At 40.7% G+C, this 19,077-nt stretch overlaps 1 protein-coding gene across 9 annotated transcripts in view; it reads left to right on the plus strand.

Annotated features, from left to right (window-relative positions):
- Nucleotides 1-19,077, plus strand: part of MAGI2 (membrane associated guanylate kinase, WW and PDZ domain containing 2) — a 1,265,804-nt gene that overhangs the window by 1,154,544 nt on the left and 92,183 nt on the right. For all 9 annotated transcript variants that reach the window (XM_087861146.1, XM_087861140.1, XM_087861142.1 and 6 more), the window contains 4 exons: nucleotides 7,146-7,331; nucleotides 9,238-9,391; nucleotides 14,714-14,933; nucleotides 15,391-15,534. In XM_087861146.1, coding sequence (XP_087717272.1) covers nucleotides 7,146-7,331; nucleotides 9,238-9,391; nucleotides 14,714-14,933; nucleotides 15,391-15,534 — 704 coding nt within the window. The remainder of the gene's footprint in view (nucleotides 1-7,145; nucleotides 7,332-9,237; nucleotides 9,392-14,713; nucleotides 14,934-15,390; nucleotides 15,535-19,077) is intronic.

The raw sequence follows: 19,077 nt of genomic DNA on the forward strand, positions 1-19,077 counted from the left end.
GGCATATATTAAAGTCTGTTTGAAGACAGATAAAGAAGAACATTTGTTTTGTAGATGACTCAATAATGATTGATTAATTACATAAAGATAATGTCCACATCAGAATTAAGGAATATTTAGAGTTCTTGAATCAATATGTGCAAAATTAAGGATCTTCAATATATTTAACAAAAGTGATCTGGACTACCTCTTCTAGGGATGTGCAGGGGGTTAAAAAAATGAAGCCACAAAAGAAAAGGATTATTTTTGCTCCTTCCCTACCACCCACCTTTGTGATAATTTTCCTTGGTAACTATAACATATTTTCATTTACATCTTCCACTGAAGACACTAAAAAACAACGGAGCAATATAAGGAGGAAATATATTATGGTCGTATCTATGTAGGACCAACCACAAAATTTTCAGGGCCCAATGAAATATGAAAATGTGGGGTCCTTGTTCAAACATTATGAAGAATGTCAAGATGGTGACAGTAGACATTAAACCAAATACAAAGCCCTTTTGAACATGGACCTGTGTGATGGCACAGATCACACAACCGTGAAACTGGCCCTGTGTCTATGAGCCCACCAAATATTTGCAAACAACAAAACCGTTTTAGCCCAGCCTCATGTTCTGGGATCAAACAGTCAAGTTATTGCTAATTACAATTCCTAATGCAATGCGATTTTCTTTAGATTACCGGTCCACTCTCAGTATTTAGCTAGGAGATTTTTTTTTAATTGCTGCAAAATAAAAGCATACAGGGGGAAGGTATAGCTGATAAGTGTTTCTTTCTTTCCAGCCATATAGTTAATACTTTCTATATGGTGCTTTCTGCCCTTGGAAACCTGAGTTTGGCTGGACTTCCAAATTGCCAGTGATGGGCTTCTCTTCCCATTCTCCCATCTGACCATCTGCTGATTACCAACTACAGGGTAGCTAAACTGTTCAACCACAAGAGAATGACTAATGGTGCTGGGAAGGAAAAAAAAAAAAAGTGCACTTTTGGAATATGCAATCCTTAAAACACCAGCTGCTTGATTTTTGGGTCTTACAACTCACTTGGCTATGAATGTCGGAGAAGACGTTTTCATTTTTGGAAAGCAAATTCCACAGACTTTTAGGGGAAAACAAGTCAGCTTTTTCTTAATTTTACTGCCAATTTTTTAAAAATATCAAACACATGTTTTTGCCACATCTTCACCCCCTGATGACCAAGAAAAACTCTTTCGAAGGACACTCTGTCACACTCCAGGAAGGGACAACATGTATCTGAATGGATGTGTCACAGTAGAACGTGCTTATCCAGGCCTTCTAGGAAGGAGACATGGAAAATAAGCAAGTAATACTCAGCTCGGGTTTCTAAAAGCAGGAGAACAGGACTCTTCACCGTGGATTAATGTGATAGGAATGCTTGTTCTGTGAGGATTACTCTTCTCTTGTTCCTATATATTCAGAGTCCATCTAGAGGAGTTGGGTAAAGGCATCATATCAGGGATCTCAGGAAGGAAATCAAGAATTGTAAAGGTAGGAAGGACCGCACCTTCAAAGCCTCTCTCCTCGCTTTTTTATCCGTGAATTTGGTAGGTCCCTGTGTGTGACCATGAGTTTTTCACTAAGGGAGCCGCCATTTAGTCTAGGACACTATGCGCCCTCTTCCCCAGAATGACCCTCCTTTTTCCTTACCGCTGAGTCCACATATGGACTCAGTAATTCACCTCCTCTCTACTCTTGTTGCCAGTTACCTTTACCATGGAGTTGCTAATTTGTGTCGCAAGTACTTTTATATGAATCTCCCCAACTAGACTGGGAGTTTCTTCAGGCCAGATTCCATGTGTTGTTTTGTTTTTGTCTTCCACCCCGCACCAAGCACTAGGCCTGTTAGTAAGCTGATGCTCTAGAGACAGGTGCTGTTGATGGAGTAACTGAGCCTCCTGCCCCAAGCCGCAATTCTGAAACTAGACAGGAAATCATTGTCACGGATTGTCCTAAGAAAAGCAACTGGAATCTTCCAATTGAACACACACACACACACACACACACACACACACATTTCTTTTCCTATCAGCTCACAGATTTTAAACCCAGACTAACCTTCCCTACCTCTTTAAGCTAATGGCATGTTGTATAACCTTCACAAATTAATGGAATTGTGAGCTAATGAGATTTTATGCTATTGATTGCCTTTGAAGTATTTACTTTTGTCACACTCATTTCAGAAACTTCTTGCTTGTAAGTCTGACATGATTGATGCAGAATCCACTTTCCCTACCTAGTGCTTTCCTCCGCCTCCATCTAAAGTTCCACTTTGTGGATCGATTAACAAGGAGGTAATTACATGTAAACATGAGTCACAGGTTTTCCTTCCCTGAAATAAAATACATAAAAAACAACAAAGAAACATGGAGGGAAAATGTGTGGGAGAGCTACTACTCCTTCCCTCCGATGCAGCTGAGAATTTCAGGAAGAATCTATCACCAAAAATTTCAGAAAGAATCTATTGCCAAAGCAAGAAAAGTCATCCAGGCAGCAGTCTCATCTTCCTTAGGGGAATGAACCCAAGGTAGAACTGAAGAAGAGCTCATTGATTAACCAATGACCGAAGGAGCCTGGATAAACCATACAAAGGTCCCAGAAGAGAAACTAACAGCCAAAAGGGAGGATCATTACATCCTGTAGTAGTGTGGCCAAATACCCAAAGATTCCAGACCTTTAGAACAAACTTAGCATCCAGTCTTTGAACAGCCCCACTAAAACAAGGGTGCTGTGGTTGAGCAGTGCCAAAGAGTCAGTTCATCTGCAGGAAAATACAAAATTGAAAATATTAAATTTTATAATATATAAATGTATCATAGTGTTTTACCCACCAACAAATAAAAAAAAAAGATGGGTTTCTTTTTCCATAATTTATGTGATTTTCAGTTAAAGGGGAAATTTCTAAATAATGATACATTGTCTCCTTCCCAAATGTCAGTATGTTCAAAGCCGCATGACATATTGCAACTTTTCCCAAATATCTGTGTATCCTAAGCACACTGTGTCAAGAAGACCTGTCCAAAGGCTTGATTTATGTGGCTGCCTGACAGATGATGTCTGGAAGGCATGCTGTCTAAATGGACTGTGCTCCGGCAGTTACCTTAGTCATCAATTCCCAGAGAATTAACGAGTACCATTCATCCCAATAATAGAAACCAAGGTCAGGGCCTCTTCCATGCTCTGTAATTCCATTAGCAATGCACAGAAAGCACTTAGGTCATAAGTTCTGTAGACCTTATAACTGAGCAAATGGAACTGGATCTTGTTTTCAGAGAGAATCCTCTCCGAGTGCACCCCTCGTCAATGATTTGTTGTACATCAACGTTCATTGTACTTACATGTGTAGGGAAAATGCTGGTAAAGGAAAAGTGAAGCTGTCTTCAGCTGTCCAGAGTTTCAAGCACTGTTTTTATTAAAATAAATGCCAACAGAAAACAATTTTAAGAAAACTATGTCAGATACTTGCAATTATGGGCATACCTTTTTAAATTGTGTACTCACTCAAATTTTATGTAAACCACTCAGTCATTCTAAGTGGCTACCATAGGATTGATTTCAGTTTTCCTTATTTCATTTTTGTTTTTATTATTTTAGGTTTTTTTTTTTTTCTACCTGCCACAGTAAAGTGAAAATGGCCTTGAAACTAAGAGTTATCCTCATAAGCAAATAAATGAAACTTTCATCTCAAAATCTCAAGCAGCACGCTTTCCTAAGTTAAATCTTACCAGCCATTCCCTCGGTCCTCATAATTCAAATTGCTTCCAACTTGGCATATATCCAAAAAAGGAGGGAGTAACCCGAAGGTTTGAAGCCACAGGCATAGGTTCGAATTCTGGTTTTGACACGTCTTTGTTTTCTTAACAAGAAAATAAACATGAGTATTATACTTTTATAGCTACTTCACACTGTTGCTGTAAGGATTTAAAGTAAGTGCTTAGCACAGTGCCTGGAAATTAACAACTGATAACTTATTGTTTTTGTTTTTATTGCTGTTGAGCTCATAAAATTGCATGTGTGTGCGTGTGTGTGCGCGTGTGTTTGTGTGTGTGTGCAATCTATGTTTTGAAACATTTGGGGTTTTATGCCCAGTAGATTCTAAATGGTCCACAGTAATAGACGGGAGTAGAGGCATGAATAATTCAAAACAGCAAATCATCCAAATACCAGCTGTATGTGTTTTAAAGTATATTTTTAAATTTCATTTCAAATGTATTTCTAATGCCCAAAGAAATGACTTCAAATAAAGGAATGACACCATGATATGTGAAGTCCCAAGTAAAAGGGATCTGAGCAGCTGTCCAATTTTCCTCTCCTCCCCCTCGCCTTCCTTCCTCCCCTCTCCTCTCCCTTCCTCCTCATGCCCAGCCCATGAAAAGACAGCGGCCACAAAGAACCAGCTTCAAGCAAAGTTGCCACCTCCCACTCTCCCCTGGATGAGGGCCACTGGTGAAGTGTTTGTGAGTCCCTGCTTAGAGGCAGGCTGCACTCACCAAACAGAAGCACTGGGTGCTCATGAAGCAAGTGCTTGCGTGGAGGGAAGACACCACAAAGTCGAGAGACACGGTGTGGTGCAGTGGTTAAGAGCAAAGCCTATGGAATCTGACAGACTGGGATTCTAAATCGTGGTTGGACTCTGTGACCTTGAGCAAATTGCTAATGACTATACTTCAGTTTCTTCCATTCTACACATGTAGTGATGATGCTACCGGCTATCTCACGTGATTTGTTAAGGATAAAATTATATATATTTTAACGTAGTTACAACTGTGTGTGTGTGAGTGTGCGTGCGTGTAAGGCTCAAGGCAGATAATGAGGACATCTGTATTATACTGATTTCCCTTTGAATAATAAACTCTTATTTATAAGCTGGTGTTTTCCTGCAGAGACCTGCAACATCTTTTTTGGAAAACCAGAGAAAAACAAACAGGAAGCTTGACCTCACCTAGCGTGTATATATAACCCCCCCAACACATCTCTCTTTCCCAAATGAAGCTGTTTTCCTGCGTTGATCCTTAGCAGATACTGTTGTGTCATAAGCAAAGCATTTCTTGTTTCAGCAATATGACGGGTTTACCCCACATAGGAAGAGTTCAAGCTGGGACCTATGCACACGCACATATCAATAGTGATATCAGAACCATTACAAAGATAATAGTAATAAAAAGAATGAAAGAAAAGTGAAAACTTACAGATCAGTTCTTACTCCAGGCACTGTCCTAGTCACTTTACATGGGACAACTCATTTGATTCTCAGAACCATCCTGTGAAGTCAGTGATATTATTATCCCAATTTTCCTATTGAAAAACAAACTCGGAGAGGTCAGGTAACTTTCCAAGGATCACATGGGAGATAGCAACAGACACATGGGAAACCAGGGAGACCATGCCATGTATTGATGGCTCAGACAAGTACTGAACCGAAAGGGGGCAAAACCAGGAATGAATGTTCACTCTCATTATGGTAGAAGACCAAGCAACTTGCAATACCTTATTTTTTAAAAATAAGTAAATGAATGAGTTCTTATTACATTTCTGCTTGACAAGTACCTTGTCCTTAGAGCCTAAGATGATCTTTAGTATGCTTTTTTTTTTTTCACCTTTTTTTTTAAGTAAGATGTTCTTCATTAGAGCCATCGGTGCCTGTGGTAAATAAAAAGGTGTTTGAGCTTCCAACATGATGTGTTTGACTTCAGAAACACGGGCTCAGCCAGTATTTTCATATGCTATCTATAACCTTTCACAATGGAAATATGATCAAGGTCCTGGTTCATTAACTCACTGATTGTCCTTCCTTATTGTGGTTATTAGGTGATGTTCTGCCTTTCGCTGGAGCACATACATAAGATTGAGAGTTCAGGGAATAGACATTCCTGGAGCATAACAAAGGGTAGAGTGTCTCTGTCTCTTTACGCAGATAAATCGGTACCTGACTTCCACAGGGAGAGCAACAACACAGAGTCACTGACAGGTGATTTCCTGGCTGGGGTTCCCTGTCTAGAAGGGATAAAGGAAAAGGAAAAGGTCTCTGGATTGTAGTCTCCTTGGGGCAGGGGAGCAGTTAAAGGGACTCTGTGTGCCATTGATATCTGACTCCAGAAATAGTTATCCTCATAGACACTCACACATTTACATTGAATAGAAGTCAGCCTGCTAAAAAATCTTTATCCTTATGTACCTGGCTGTCCCTACATATATAAATAAATAATAAAAAAGAAAATAAGTTTTCATTGTTTTATAGAGACTTATACCCTATTGGATCAATCCTAAAGCACATTTTCTTATTTTAATATCTAAAAAATTAGACAGCATCTTATAGTCCATGGAGTGTCATTGTTTAATTGGAAGAGTTGAGTTCTTTCTTTCTTTCTTTCTTTCTTTCTTTCTTTCTTTCTTTCTTTCCCTAAAACAACAGTATGCCGTAATGACATCTTAGATTTGATTAAATATATTATTCATCATATATTAGCAAGATCTTAGCACCACTTAATAAATTAAATCAGAAAGAAGAGCTAAGATTTGAAAATTACAGCAACCTTGGAACTGAAACTTAGTAACTGATGGGAGATTGAGCACAGATTCTTCACCAGCTGTGACAGCCCATGTTAATATAGATTTCTTCTCTGTTTTCTTCTCTCAGTAAAATGGGTAAGGGTAGAAATTAAATTCTTGGCATTTATTGTGTCTTTCTAAAACTGTGGATTATTGTCTCTATAATATGAGCTCACAACAGTTAATCCCTGCGGTTCTCAAAATTTTGTATGTCTCAGAATGTCTTGAGGAGCTTCTTAAAAATTCATGATTCTCACATGCTGCTTGGACATTCTGATGCACAAGGCTCGGGTAAGGCCCAAAGAGCTGTATTTTTAATCCTAGGGTGATTATGTGAAGTTGAGAACCCGTGGTCCATGTATTTGGAATTAGCCCATTACTGCACAGGACCTGAATTTAGGAATTCTGATCTCACAGGACCCCCTTTAAGAGGTGTGATTATTATTTCAAAAGGCAGATTTACTGATGGAAGGAAGATTTCTGACATCACATTGTTTCCTGTGGGGCTGGGACTCAAAGATTAGAACATGTGTTGGCAACACCCCTGATATCTGGTTCTGTTGGGGATTGTTCTAGCTGTGCCCCATAAAATCGGACGCATCATCGATGGGAGTCCTGCAGATCGCTGTGCAAAGCTGAAAGTGGGAGACCGGATCTTGGCAGTGAACGGCCAGTCCATCATCAACATGCCTCATGCAGACATCGTGAAGCTCATCAAGGACGCGGGTCTCAGTGTCACCCTCCGCATCATTCCTCAGGAGGGTGAGTGCCTGAGCCTGGCTGCCATTCACGGAGTGCCAGAGTGTCCAAAGTTGATTCTTATTTCCGCGTTCGCAAAAACTCACACTCCCTTGCACCCCAGATCCTGTTTACTCAGTACCAGTTTCATTCAGAGATCAAGCCGTGTGACATTATAGATAAATAGCGTGAATCCCAAGACACTGGGTTATTCAATCATCCCCTGCGGTCCCGGGAGTCCTGTTTTTATGGTGATATTAAGCCAGAACCCATTCAACAGAGATGATCGAGTTACAAATCTGAAAAAGAGAGAAAAAAAAAAGTATTCATGTTAACAGTTAAGCTCTGGAGGATTTTTCAAAGTCAGATTGATTTTGAAAAGCTTGAGGAAGTTTTGTGGTATAAAGAGAGCTCATTTAGAAAACGTTGCATCTGATAAGAATTTTAAACTCCCACTTAGTCTTCTGAATTTCTCTGTATAAGCACTCACCCCTGAGGCTTGAAGAGTCGTGAGTATCACAACTCATGGCCATGCCTTGAGGGCCACAAGGATCTAAGTACCTGTTCACCATAAAGTCACCGTTTCCAGATACAGTGGGTTTACTATTGGATTGTAGCTGTTGACTCATTAATGACATTTGAGAACACAGTCCCTGGAGGTCACTGGTGTGTGGACTGCAGCATCCCATATGGAGAGTGATGGGTTCGCTCCCGTTGGTCCCCTCTGTTTTACTTCGTCTCCTGATTCTATCTTGGGGCTGTGGGACACGGAGGCACCAAGCAGTCACTTGACTTTCAATATAAAACCATGGTTCTCAGTTGAAATGATTTTGTCCCCTGGGGAATGTTTGGCAAGGTTCGAAGACATTTTTGATTGGGATGGGGAGGCTACCAGCATCTAGGGGGCAGAGGGCGAGGGTACTGCTAATCACCCTCCAGGGCACAGGACAGCCCCCGCAGCAAAGACTTATCTGGCCCAAAATGTCAACAGTGATGAGGTTGAGAAACCCTTTAAGGGGAGAAGAAATTTTAAAATTTGCGCTGTCAGAGAAGAAAGGGGAAGAGTGGCTTGTATAGGAATCGATGGCCTCCCTTTGATCACCCAACCAAATAAAAAGAACAGAACAGAAAATGACCGTGGTGTTTGTAACCTGTTATTTGCAGACACCACTATGTGTAAAATATTCAATGGAAATTAACTCTAAGCAAAATTGCTCGCTAAAAACCTGACTCGCTTTTCCATTTTCCCCAGACTGAAATATGTCTGTCCTGTTTCTAACACGTCATATACAGATGATTTCAATTGAACATGTGATGCTGTTACAGGAAAATCTGAGCTGTTTTAACAAAGAACAACTTAATGAACATTCTTCTGTCCGATGTTCTTTTTTCTTTCTGAAGAACCATGGAGTGCAGGGGGTTATTAAACAATAAGACTAACAAGGAACTAGAGAGAAGATTGTGAAAAGCATTTATTTCTGTTATATTTAGTTGCTTATCCAAACTTTGGAATACCAGTAGACTTGTCATTACAACCAAAAAGTAGTGGCCTAAATGTTTTCTGGCAGTGGGCGACACTGGGAAAAGAGAATATGTTTTAGAGCTTACTCCTTTGGATTATTTTTTCATTGTTTTAACATTTTTTTTTTTTTATCGTAATCTTTTCTCCTGACAAAATGACAAGAGATTCTGTTTATAACCTTGTTCGGCAACACTTCTAACGAATGACGTAATACTAATTCTGGGAATGGTACTGGAACTTGATTGGATCATTGATAAGTTTAACCTGCCGTCTTAAAGTCTAATGGAAACTGAAATAACCAAAGCCTTGAGTCCTCTGAGGCGGCAAAGAGTTACCACCTCTGGCCACCTCTTGCCCTTTATCAGATGCCAACCTGACTGCATTTGCCACTTTGGCTCCCCTTTGCAGAGCTCAACAGCCCAGCCTCGGCGCCTAGCTCAGAGAAGCAGAGCCCGATGGCCCAGCAGAGTCCTCTGGCCCAGCCGACCCCAGCCACCCCCAACAGTCCTGTTGCCCAGCCAGCTCCTCCTCAACCACTTCAGCTGCAAGGACATGAAAATAGGTAAAGTTTCCCCTGGCTTTTCTGACTTGGAGAGGGGAGGGATGTGGGGAGAAGGAGAGTTTGGGACAAGACAGGACACAGGCAGAAGAGAAAGTTTCATAAAGTAGAAATTGGTCTATGTGCCTTTCTGTGATTTTGAGATTGTGTGTGTGTCACAAGTGTGGTTTTATTAGCAAATACAAGCATCCGTTCTTCACAACAAGAGAACCTTTCCTGGAGAAACAATGAGCAATTATAGATCAGTAGGGGTTAACTAAGCTGAAAAGCACATTGAAGAGAGTCCGAAATGAAGAACATAGACAAAGGCCCTTTAGCAGGAGGGAGGAGGGAGCGTGCAACCGTGAAAGGGGTGGAAATAAGGTCAGTGTAGTGAGGAAAGAGGTTAGGGAGCACGGTTTGAGATGAAGCCAGTGAGAGCGGTAGGGGCCCACCTGCAGGGTCTTGTAAGCTTGTTAAAAATTTCTACCTTAAATGTAGTAAGAAGTCTTGGAATGGGTTTCATGCTGAAGACTGATGTCACTGGATTTGCTTTCCAAGGCCTCTCAGTTGGCCACACAGAGAACTGACTGAAGGCTGGTCAGGGTGAATATAGGTTATTCAGTATTTAGAGATGGCTGCCAATGTCCTGGGATCGGTGAAGGTGGTAGCCCAGAGAATAATGGTGGTATGGAGAGGAGCAAGTGTGGAAAGACTTGTAAGCATTAATAAATGTTAGCATTTCTTACTGCATTTTGCCTTATATCCATTCCATATCATAAACTAATATAAATAAGGCACTGGGATCTTCCAGGAGAAAAGGATGCCATATAAGAACATTGTCTTCTTATTGTGACTCGGTGTGACAGGGAGCCTGGGTTAGGTTGAGCCATTAAAGAAAGAGATGAAGACACATTCCCATGTGGTGTCCCCTCTCTCAGAGGAGAAAAACAGAACAACCCACAGGAACATCTCCATGTATAAAACCCTCACCAGTCTTTTCCATAATTCTGATGTTTTTTGAACATCTGCTTCCCTGCTCCTGCCTCCCATGTTGGTGAAGATGAAGTGAGACCCAATTTCCAAGTCCCAGAACTCTGTGGGGTCATCACTCACACAGTTGCAAAGCAAATATTTTCCCTCTGCCACAGGTGTTATTTCCAGAAAGCCCTGCTCGGAGCTCCCCCATTTGCTTTCATAGAAAAGGAAATATCTGTTGTCCTCAGCTGTGTATGGGTTTAATCTATTCCAGGGAAGAAAAAAGACTAAAGACAATAAAGCAAATGATAGGGAGGTAAGAATTTGACCACCCGTAGGAGTAGTAAGTCGTGGGTGCCTCAGTAAGAAGCCCCCGATGTGTTCGCTTTCACCATGTGCGGTTTCAACAGATTGCGCCGGCTTTCCCCGGGACCCCCTTTGGACTCAGGAGGAAGGGACTGAGTGCACACGGTCGCTGAGCCAGCTCCAGACTCTTCTGATGGCTCTGCCACTGTCTGTTAATCTCCCAGCCACAATTCCATCTCACTTTTCCAGAGTCAGACTCCCCTGGATGTGGGCTCTTGCTTCTAGCTTTGGGGTGGTAATCTCATCCCTGTTGTGTTATGATTCAGTGGGGAGAATAACATTTGGGCAAGGTCACAATCATGCCCCCAACTGCTATTAGCTCACAAATGGGACTCGTTGCCCCAAGCAGAAAAGCAACGGTCTTTGGAATATTTTTTGTCTTGACTACAAAATAAAATACTTCCTAATCTGGGGATTAACAGATTTTTTATAAATCACCAATGGATTTTCCCAGAGTTCTTACCTATTGTTGCTTCACCAATATTAAAAGCCTGGAAAGTGCCAACTCCTAGAGGGACCCTTCTTGGCTCTCTTGTTTCCTGGCTTCACTGTGGATTGTTAGCAGGCGAGTGGCTCCTTTACATATGAATGACGAGATTGATAATCTTACGGATACCAGAATCATTTCCCTAGCAGCGTTAACTAAGGATATACTGTAGGGTGACTAACATAACAATAAAAAATTATTATAAAAAATAAAAATAAAAAAAAATAAAGATGGTCAGGGTATCAGGAACTCTTTGCCTTTCTCTACATCAGGCTGGAGACGTCTCCAAGGTAGCTTGTGTGCCAAGCACCCAGGATGCGTCTCCTACAGAGTTCATTTATACAAAGAAGTACCCACCTACCTTCATGTCAAATCAAGCCAGGTTCCCCTGGAAAGTGGGAGAAAATTAAATAGCAATCTGCTTGCAAATTTTTACTTGAGGATTTAGGATGACTGAATATTTTATCCCGTCTTATTTACTCTCAGTTTGGCTTCCCACTGACACCCTGCACACTTCTCCTTATTTATCTTCCCTTAACATCCTTTTGGTGTATGCTCAGGAAACAAAATAATTTTAATACAGACATGAGCAAAGCAGTATTAGAGGAGAAGCATTTGTTGAAAACAACTAAAGAGCCATTATGTAATATATTTCAAAACAAAGTATAAATAGCAGAGTTCACCTTCCCCGGCTAGGGCAATTAGTATTTGCATCTTAAACGGCAAGGTCCGTGGAAGAGCATTGGAAATTGACTTCTTTCACAGACTTTGAACCCTAGATGCTTAAGGCTGGAAGGAATTCTTAAAAGGCCCACATGAGGCAAAATCCCACCCCAAGATCCCCTACCATGGGCAATGTTTCCTGGTTCTAGAACTTGCTCATACCATAAAATTCTGTTAGAATTTACCACTAGGAATCTGGTTTGATTATTCTAAAATCTCTTTAGTAATAGAATTAATAACTGCAAAGAGTTATACTGATGACCTTCTTTCACGAGGAAAGGGATTTTAAAAAGGCTATATATTTTTTTCTAATAATCCTGAGTTTTCCTGAAAATAAGAGTGTTTCACACATTCAAAGCAATGTAATTTTTGCCCAAGCCAGGGTATCGTTCACTTAAAAGTTGGTAATACTCATAAAAAATTAAGTATATTTTCATTATTAAAGACTCTCCAATGTGCAATTCAACATAAAATCCTTGACCCTTGGCACTGAGGTCAAATGCAGTTTGAGCGCCAGAAGGCAGGCGTGGATGACGGCCATTGCATCTTACAGTTGCTCTTCTGGGCTGGTGTGTAATCTCCGGGGAAACTCTGCATTTCACCCTCTTTTGCTGCACCTTGTGGCTCCAACATCTGGTTGGAAAGGGAGCACGTAATGGACATGGCATACCCCTGCCAGACGGATCAAGAAAATAAAGTGACTCAAAACAACGTGACGTCTCATCTACCAAACGGTTTTCTAGGAAGGCGTCGACACATGCCAACAAATGCTGGCCAGTCCGGTTCCTTTTGTTTAACTCAGCATTTGTGTGGTTAAGCGTCTTATTCAAAGCGTATTTCAATAATTCCCTTCTCAGCACGCACACTCCCAGTTGGTGAGTGGACACCTTGCTGAAGTATAAAGCAGAGCCCACATTGTGCAGTTCCTAAGAGGAATGTGTCACATCTGCAGGGTTAAGTGACAAACGGGACCTGCTCAAAGTGTTGATTGAAATAACGATATTACTAACCCCCCTCCAAAACCCCAGATAAATACATCCATGGCTGTACATTCTTAGTGTGTCCTCATCAAATATTAGATTGCACTAATGGCAATTGTTTAGGTGAGTGATTTTTAAAAATAGTTAGTCATAATCAGCATCAGTGAGACCATAAGCCAGTTTAAAAAAAAAAATCTGGTTTTAAAGGTAAAAATTTTACTGGTTTTGATCCTGTTTTCCTGACACATTTGAGTTTTTCCTTGGTCCTAAATATTTTCGCAATTCCTCAGACCCTCTATATTAATTTTAGATAAAATTGTCATTAGATAGAATGTATTCTTTTTTATTTTCCTGAATTTCTGAGCAGCTCAGTGTGGCTGTGGCTGTGACAATAGACAGTGAATTACAGAATTAAGTGGCCTTTATACTATGGGGGTAACTTTTCAGTTTACCTTATTAATGATCCCATAATGGTAGGCATTAGCTATGTTAGTGTCCTTTTGGAACTGGGAAGCCCTTCAGTTTAGAGCAGTTTGCATTCACAGAACAGCACTAAACAACTAGCTTTGGTTTCTATATTTATTTTAGGAGTACAGTAGCCCCCCTCCCCCACCTTAATCTGAAGTTTCATTTTCCGTGGTTTCAGTTACCTGAGGTCAACCACAGTCAGGAAGCAGATAATCCTTCTTGTGACATATTGTCAGAAGGTCAGTAATAGCCTAGTCTCATGCTGCACAATGTAATCATAGTGCCTAGGTCATGCCCCTCACTTCATCTCATCACGCAGGCATTTTGTCAGCTCACATCATCACAAGAAGGGTGAGTACAGGACAATAAGATATTTTGAAAGAGAGACCACACTCATATAACTTTAATACAGTATATTATTATAATTTTTCTGTGTTATTATTAGATAATCTCTCAGTGTACCTAATTTATACATTCAACTTTATCATAGGTGTGTATGTATAGGAAAAAACAGTATATACAGGGTTTAGTACTATCTGCGGTTTCAGACAACCACTGAGGTCTTGGCACGTAACCCGCATGGATGGGGGGAGGAGCTACTGTAAGTAATATCTAGAAACAAGAAAGACACAAATGTTGGACATAAACATGTTTGCCTTCCCTTTCATCTTATGGCCATGATAGTATCTGATAATAGCACCTGATACTGCTCTGACAGTTATAGCCTAATATTTAAACTCTGTGTAGTATGTTTCTACTCTTAGGAATGACCCAGTGACTTGCTACTTGAGTTGTAGCTGGTGATTAGACTTTGCTCTCAGTCCTTTAACCTCTGTAAGATAGTCAAAAAGACCCAGCCTAGCAGGTTAAAATACCCCTTAATTATGTATTTATAGAGTATTTAGAGATTGCTTCAGTTGTGCTTTCATGAAGTAATGAATGGTGTGTGGGAGAGAGAGAGGTTGATAGAGTTGGTTCACTGGTGTTGAGACAGACTGATATTTTGAGATATAGTTAAGTGTTTAGCTCCCTAGATTTGCTACAGTTGTACAAGTTTTTAAGTAGCCAAAGTCAAAGAGGGATATCCCTAACTCCTTTTCCACAAAGCCCTGGTTGAGCCATCATGTTCACCTTGATTTCTTATGGAGCCACATGAAAAGTATATGATATGGCATTTGTCAAAGATTTTTAAATAATACTTATCATTTATAATTTTCTCAAATTCCAGAACCCACGAAAGGACCACCAAGAGGTGTGACCCACACGTGCCTAGAGGTCATGTGATCGCTCTATTCTCCTCAGAATGCTGAGCTATGAGAGCAAATCCCATTTCCATTTATCTAGTTACAGGTCAGAAGTAAAAGCGAGGCAAGATGTGAAACCAGACATCCGACAGCCTCCATTCACGGACTACAGGCAGCCGCCGCTGGACTACAGGCAGCCCCCGGGAGGGGACTACCAGCAACCCCCACCCTTGGACTATAGGCAGCCTCCCCTGCTGGACTACAGGCAGCACTCCCCTGACACCAGGCAGTACCCTCTGGCGGAGTATAGGCAGCCCCAGGTACCTCAGAGACCCCATTACATTTCCGTTTCCTAATGAGCAAACCCATAATTCACACATACACACACACACACACACACACACACACACACACAACTCTGATACATTTATTTATGGTGCTTAATAGCAGTGAATGAGAAAACTCAAAGGAGAGATAATATCACTCAGGCCTATATGCAGTCATAATACGTTTGCCAAGTAAACAGATGGATAGATACCGAAGTAAACACGCTCTACAGTAGTTCTTTTATTGACCAAGTTAACTGCACTTGGATCCGCTTGAACCTTTGGAATTTTGTCTTGCCTTTTATTTGATGGTGAAGTCAGATTACTTTTTCTCTCAATATCACATCACTGGGGACACATTAACTATAAGAGAGGAGAACAGAGACACTGACCACAGAAGTTTCTCTAATATTAAACAACTGCTTATTCCATTTTCTCCCCAACTCTGAAGGATTTTGATTATTTCACTGTGGACATGGAGAAAGGAGCCAAAGGATTTGGATTCAGCATTCGTGGAGGAAGGGAATACAAAATGGATTTGTACGTGTTGAGATTGGCAGAAGATGGGCCCGCGATAAGGAATGGAAGGATGAGGGTAAGAACAATCTCTTTTTATAGAACTGCTTAATTCTGAAGGAAGAACCCGCGATAGTATCAGAGCGCCAAAGCAGTCTCGGCATAGGGTTTGCCTTCTTTCCATTGCATGACTCAGTTTTCTAAAGGTTTGATCAAACGTTATTTAAGAATTATATTATTTCTCATTTTCTTACGTACAGCCTTCCAATTGGCAAATCTCATTGTAGTGTTTTAAAGATGCAGTTTCTCTGAAGAGCAAACTAAAGAAAATGTACAAATAACCGAAGAAATAGTTTGAACTAAAAACGCTGATCCTTAACTTTTCCTATAGCTTAATGGTAGTTTTCATTTGAGAGTAAATGTTTGGAAATTTGTTTTGTTTTTTGCTTTCTTTTCTCCAAGTTTATTAATCAAATGGTTCTGTGTTTCTTTGGAAAGATTTCTCCTGTGTTGACGGGTCTTTTGGCTTTGATGCTAGAAAAAAAAGGGGACCAGGCTTCTTGTATACACGCTGACCTTAAAAATGGTGGCATTTTCCAGTTAGAGTGTAAGTTGAGGTGGATTTTTAATGTACAGCGGTTTTGAGGCATCTGATTGATGGGTAACTGACTTCATCTAAAGGTACAAGAAAAAACTCAGTAACAATATAGAATATTAGTCAGTGTCTCTCTCTGACTCTCTTTCTGCAAAATGGCCATTGGTAAACACATAATAAAGGTTAGCTATTATAAATAAAATCTGGAATTTATTCTTGCCCTCCCTCTTTGTCCTTTAAGTTAATACAGAAAAGCTGTGGTTCTTGGCTTCTGGAACCTCAAATTCTTGAGCTGAGCTTCACCAGCTACTTGTTCCCAAATAACCAAATGAATCTGTTATTCCTACTGCCAAGTCTTCCATTTCTGTGATTTTCATTCCCAAGTCAGTGAATCATCCACAGTGCAAAAGTAGGAAGAACATAAATCATGTCAATTTTTCTCCCTCCTTCACAATTCTTGGACAACTGGGTATCCAAGTATCCAAGCTGGAATTTGAACCCAGGCAGTGGCTGACTCAAGAGCCTGACAGCCCCTGCCCCGAGCCTCCCCTTACCCCATCTATACAGGATTTTCGTTTAGGCCACCAAGCTTCCCTAAACACAGAAGGGCACTTTCTTAACATGCTGCAAAGCCAACTCACAAGGGATTAAATAAACCAAAATCTTTGTAGTGCAGGTGAAAGCCAACACAGCACGAAGGCCATGAGTAAAGGGACCAGACGCCTAGGAGAGAGGATAGCCCACCCACTCCCACAGTGGACTTCAGACATAGCCTGTGTGGGTTCCAAATGGTGGCCATGTTTTTAACAAATGGTCTAAATGGCTGCTAATATGTACAGTACTCCCAAGGCATAGAAGCCTAAGTATAGAAGTACTCTTCTGTAAAAAGAATTTTCTTTCTCGGAGAATTCAAGCCAGAGCAGTAGTTCTCTGCTGGGTCCCCAGCCTCAGCATCATCTGGGAACATGTTAGAAATGCAAATTCTGAGCCCCACTGCAGACCTACTGAATCAGAAGCTCTAGGAGTGGGGTCAATATTGTCTGATTCACCCCCTGGTGAATCTGATGCAAGGTGAAGTTTGAGAACTCCTAACTGAGCTGGAGGGAAGCTGACTTGACAAGGTATGACAAAGATAGGATGTGTATGGCTCAGGCTTTGCTAATTCCCCCCAGGTCTTGTCGAAGGAGAGTTCCATCCTGTTCAGGTTGGAAAACTGAGGTTTTTAAATCCGTGTAAACACAGATTTAGAATTCTGTAGGCAGGTGCTCGATTTTATGAAAGGTGCTTTTTCTTCTGGCAAGTGATAAAAATGAGTCCTCTACCTGGGTTTCAGAAAATGGTGTTTTAACTTCTTTTCACAGATTATAAAAATAAGCAATATTTTATAATTTTCCATGCCAGTTTTATGGAGCAAATTATTCTTCTGTGTACAAGCTATCTAAAAGGAGTTATTATGGCCAGTTTGAGATAATATGGTTAGTTTATTTGGGACTAGAATATATATATTTCTAGCACTTAATTCTCAAAGAAAAGGAACCACTTGGGAGTCACAGAAATCCCATGGATAAAATTTTACTGGTTGATTTTATCTCCAATCTTTAAGTTAAGGCTGGGAACTTAGCAGGGATGGATAGAAGACTTTCTTCTGCTCTTTATGGATTATATTTAATACTCAAATGTTTTGGGGGGTTTTCTCAGTCATGGACCAGTGGAGAATTTGTTCAGGGTGACTAACTGCCTGTCAGGGAAAGGGACAACTTCACCAGATAAGTTTAAAGGTGTTCACATTATCTACTGTCAGAATTAGGTAACATTTTCTATCTGCATGGTTGTTCTTCAACATAGCACATAATTAAATCAGATCTTGTTTTAGTGTTTATTATCAAATTTTAATCACTTAAGCTAATGTTTTCTACCTTCATCTGTGCTTATCAGGAATTGGCAATAACCTGTAATTTACAGATGCATTTAAATTATTTTGGCAAGGACCAGGATCGATCAATATCTGCATGACTCGGTGGTTTGATTATTTAAACTAATGCATAAATTGGATAATATATAGGTTACCAATTTGGAAATTTTACTGTAAAATCAACCAGGGACCCATTTTTCATCTTACTATAGGATTCCCCCTTGATACCGCTGGGGCCCAGATACATACACAGATCTTAATCATCTGTGCAGGTGATGTTTATAAGGTAACTTCACTCCATGGATATTATGGCTTGGTTGTAAAGTTGCAAGACTCCTGGGAAAAATAGGCGGACAAGAGATTCATGGGTTATCATTAAAAATAAGCTCAAGACGCAGAGAAGCTAGCACCAGCTTCTTTGCAGCCTTTAAAACACGAAGGCACATTTCTCTTTGTTAATGCGATCCCTTCACCTTCAGTCTTAATCCGTCATTTCCTCTGTGCACAAACTAAACACACACCCACTTTGTGATCAAATAAGTGTGGGAAAGATTGTATCCCCCCCCCCTTTTCATGATCAGAAACAGAAGGAAGAAGCCAGGTAATGATCTGATCACAGCTGGATATCTGAGATGAAACACAGCATAATAGAATTGCTGAAATCAGAATTACTGTCAAAGAGCTGGGTGATTCTGAAAAATCATTTCCTGTAACAACTAATGAATTACTGGGCCCTTGGGTCAGGGGTGTAAATAATAGCACTTTTGAACACTTAGTTATTGCACCAGGTGGTGTTGGCCTCTGAACCTGAGACTTTTCCTGGGTCTTTTACGATAGCCTTCGTTGTAGGACAGTGGTGGTGTGTGCCTGTTTAGTAGTACAAGAAAGACAGGTGCAGTGGGGCTAGAGGAGGTGGTGAGCATGGGTGTAAGGACACCCTCCTGACACTGGGGATTCTAAGAAACTATGGCACAGACACACATTTTTAAAGCATGTCCGGGGCACCTGGTAGCTCAGTCAGGTGAGTGTCTGACTCTTGATTTCAGCTCAGGTCATGATCTCAGGGTCGTGAGATCAAACCCTGTGTTGGGCTCCATGCTGGGTGTGGAGCCTGC

This window comes from Ursus americanus, chromosome 3, assembly GCF_024610735.1.
Source record: "Ursus americanus isolate L20-20 chromosome 3, mUrsAme1.1.p, whole genome shotgun sequence".
Taxonomy (NCBI): domain Eukaryota; kingdom Metazoa; phylum Chordata; class Mammalia; order Carnivora; family Ursidae; genus Ursus; species Ursus americanus.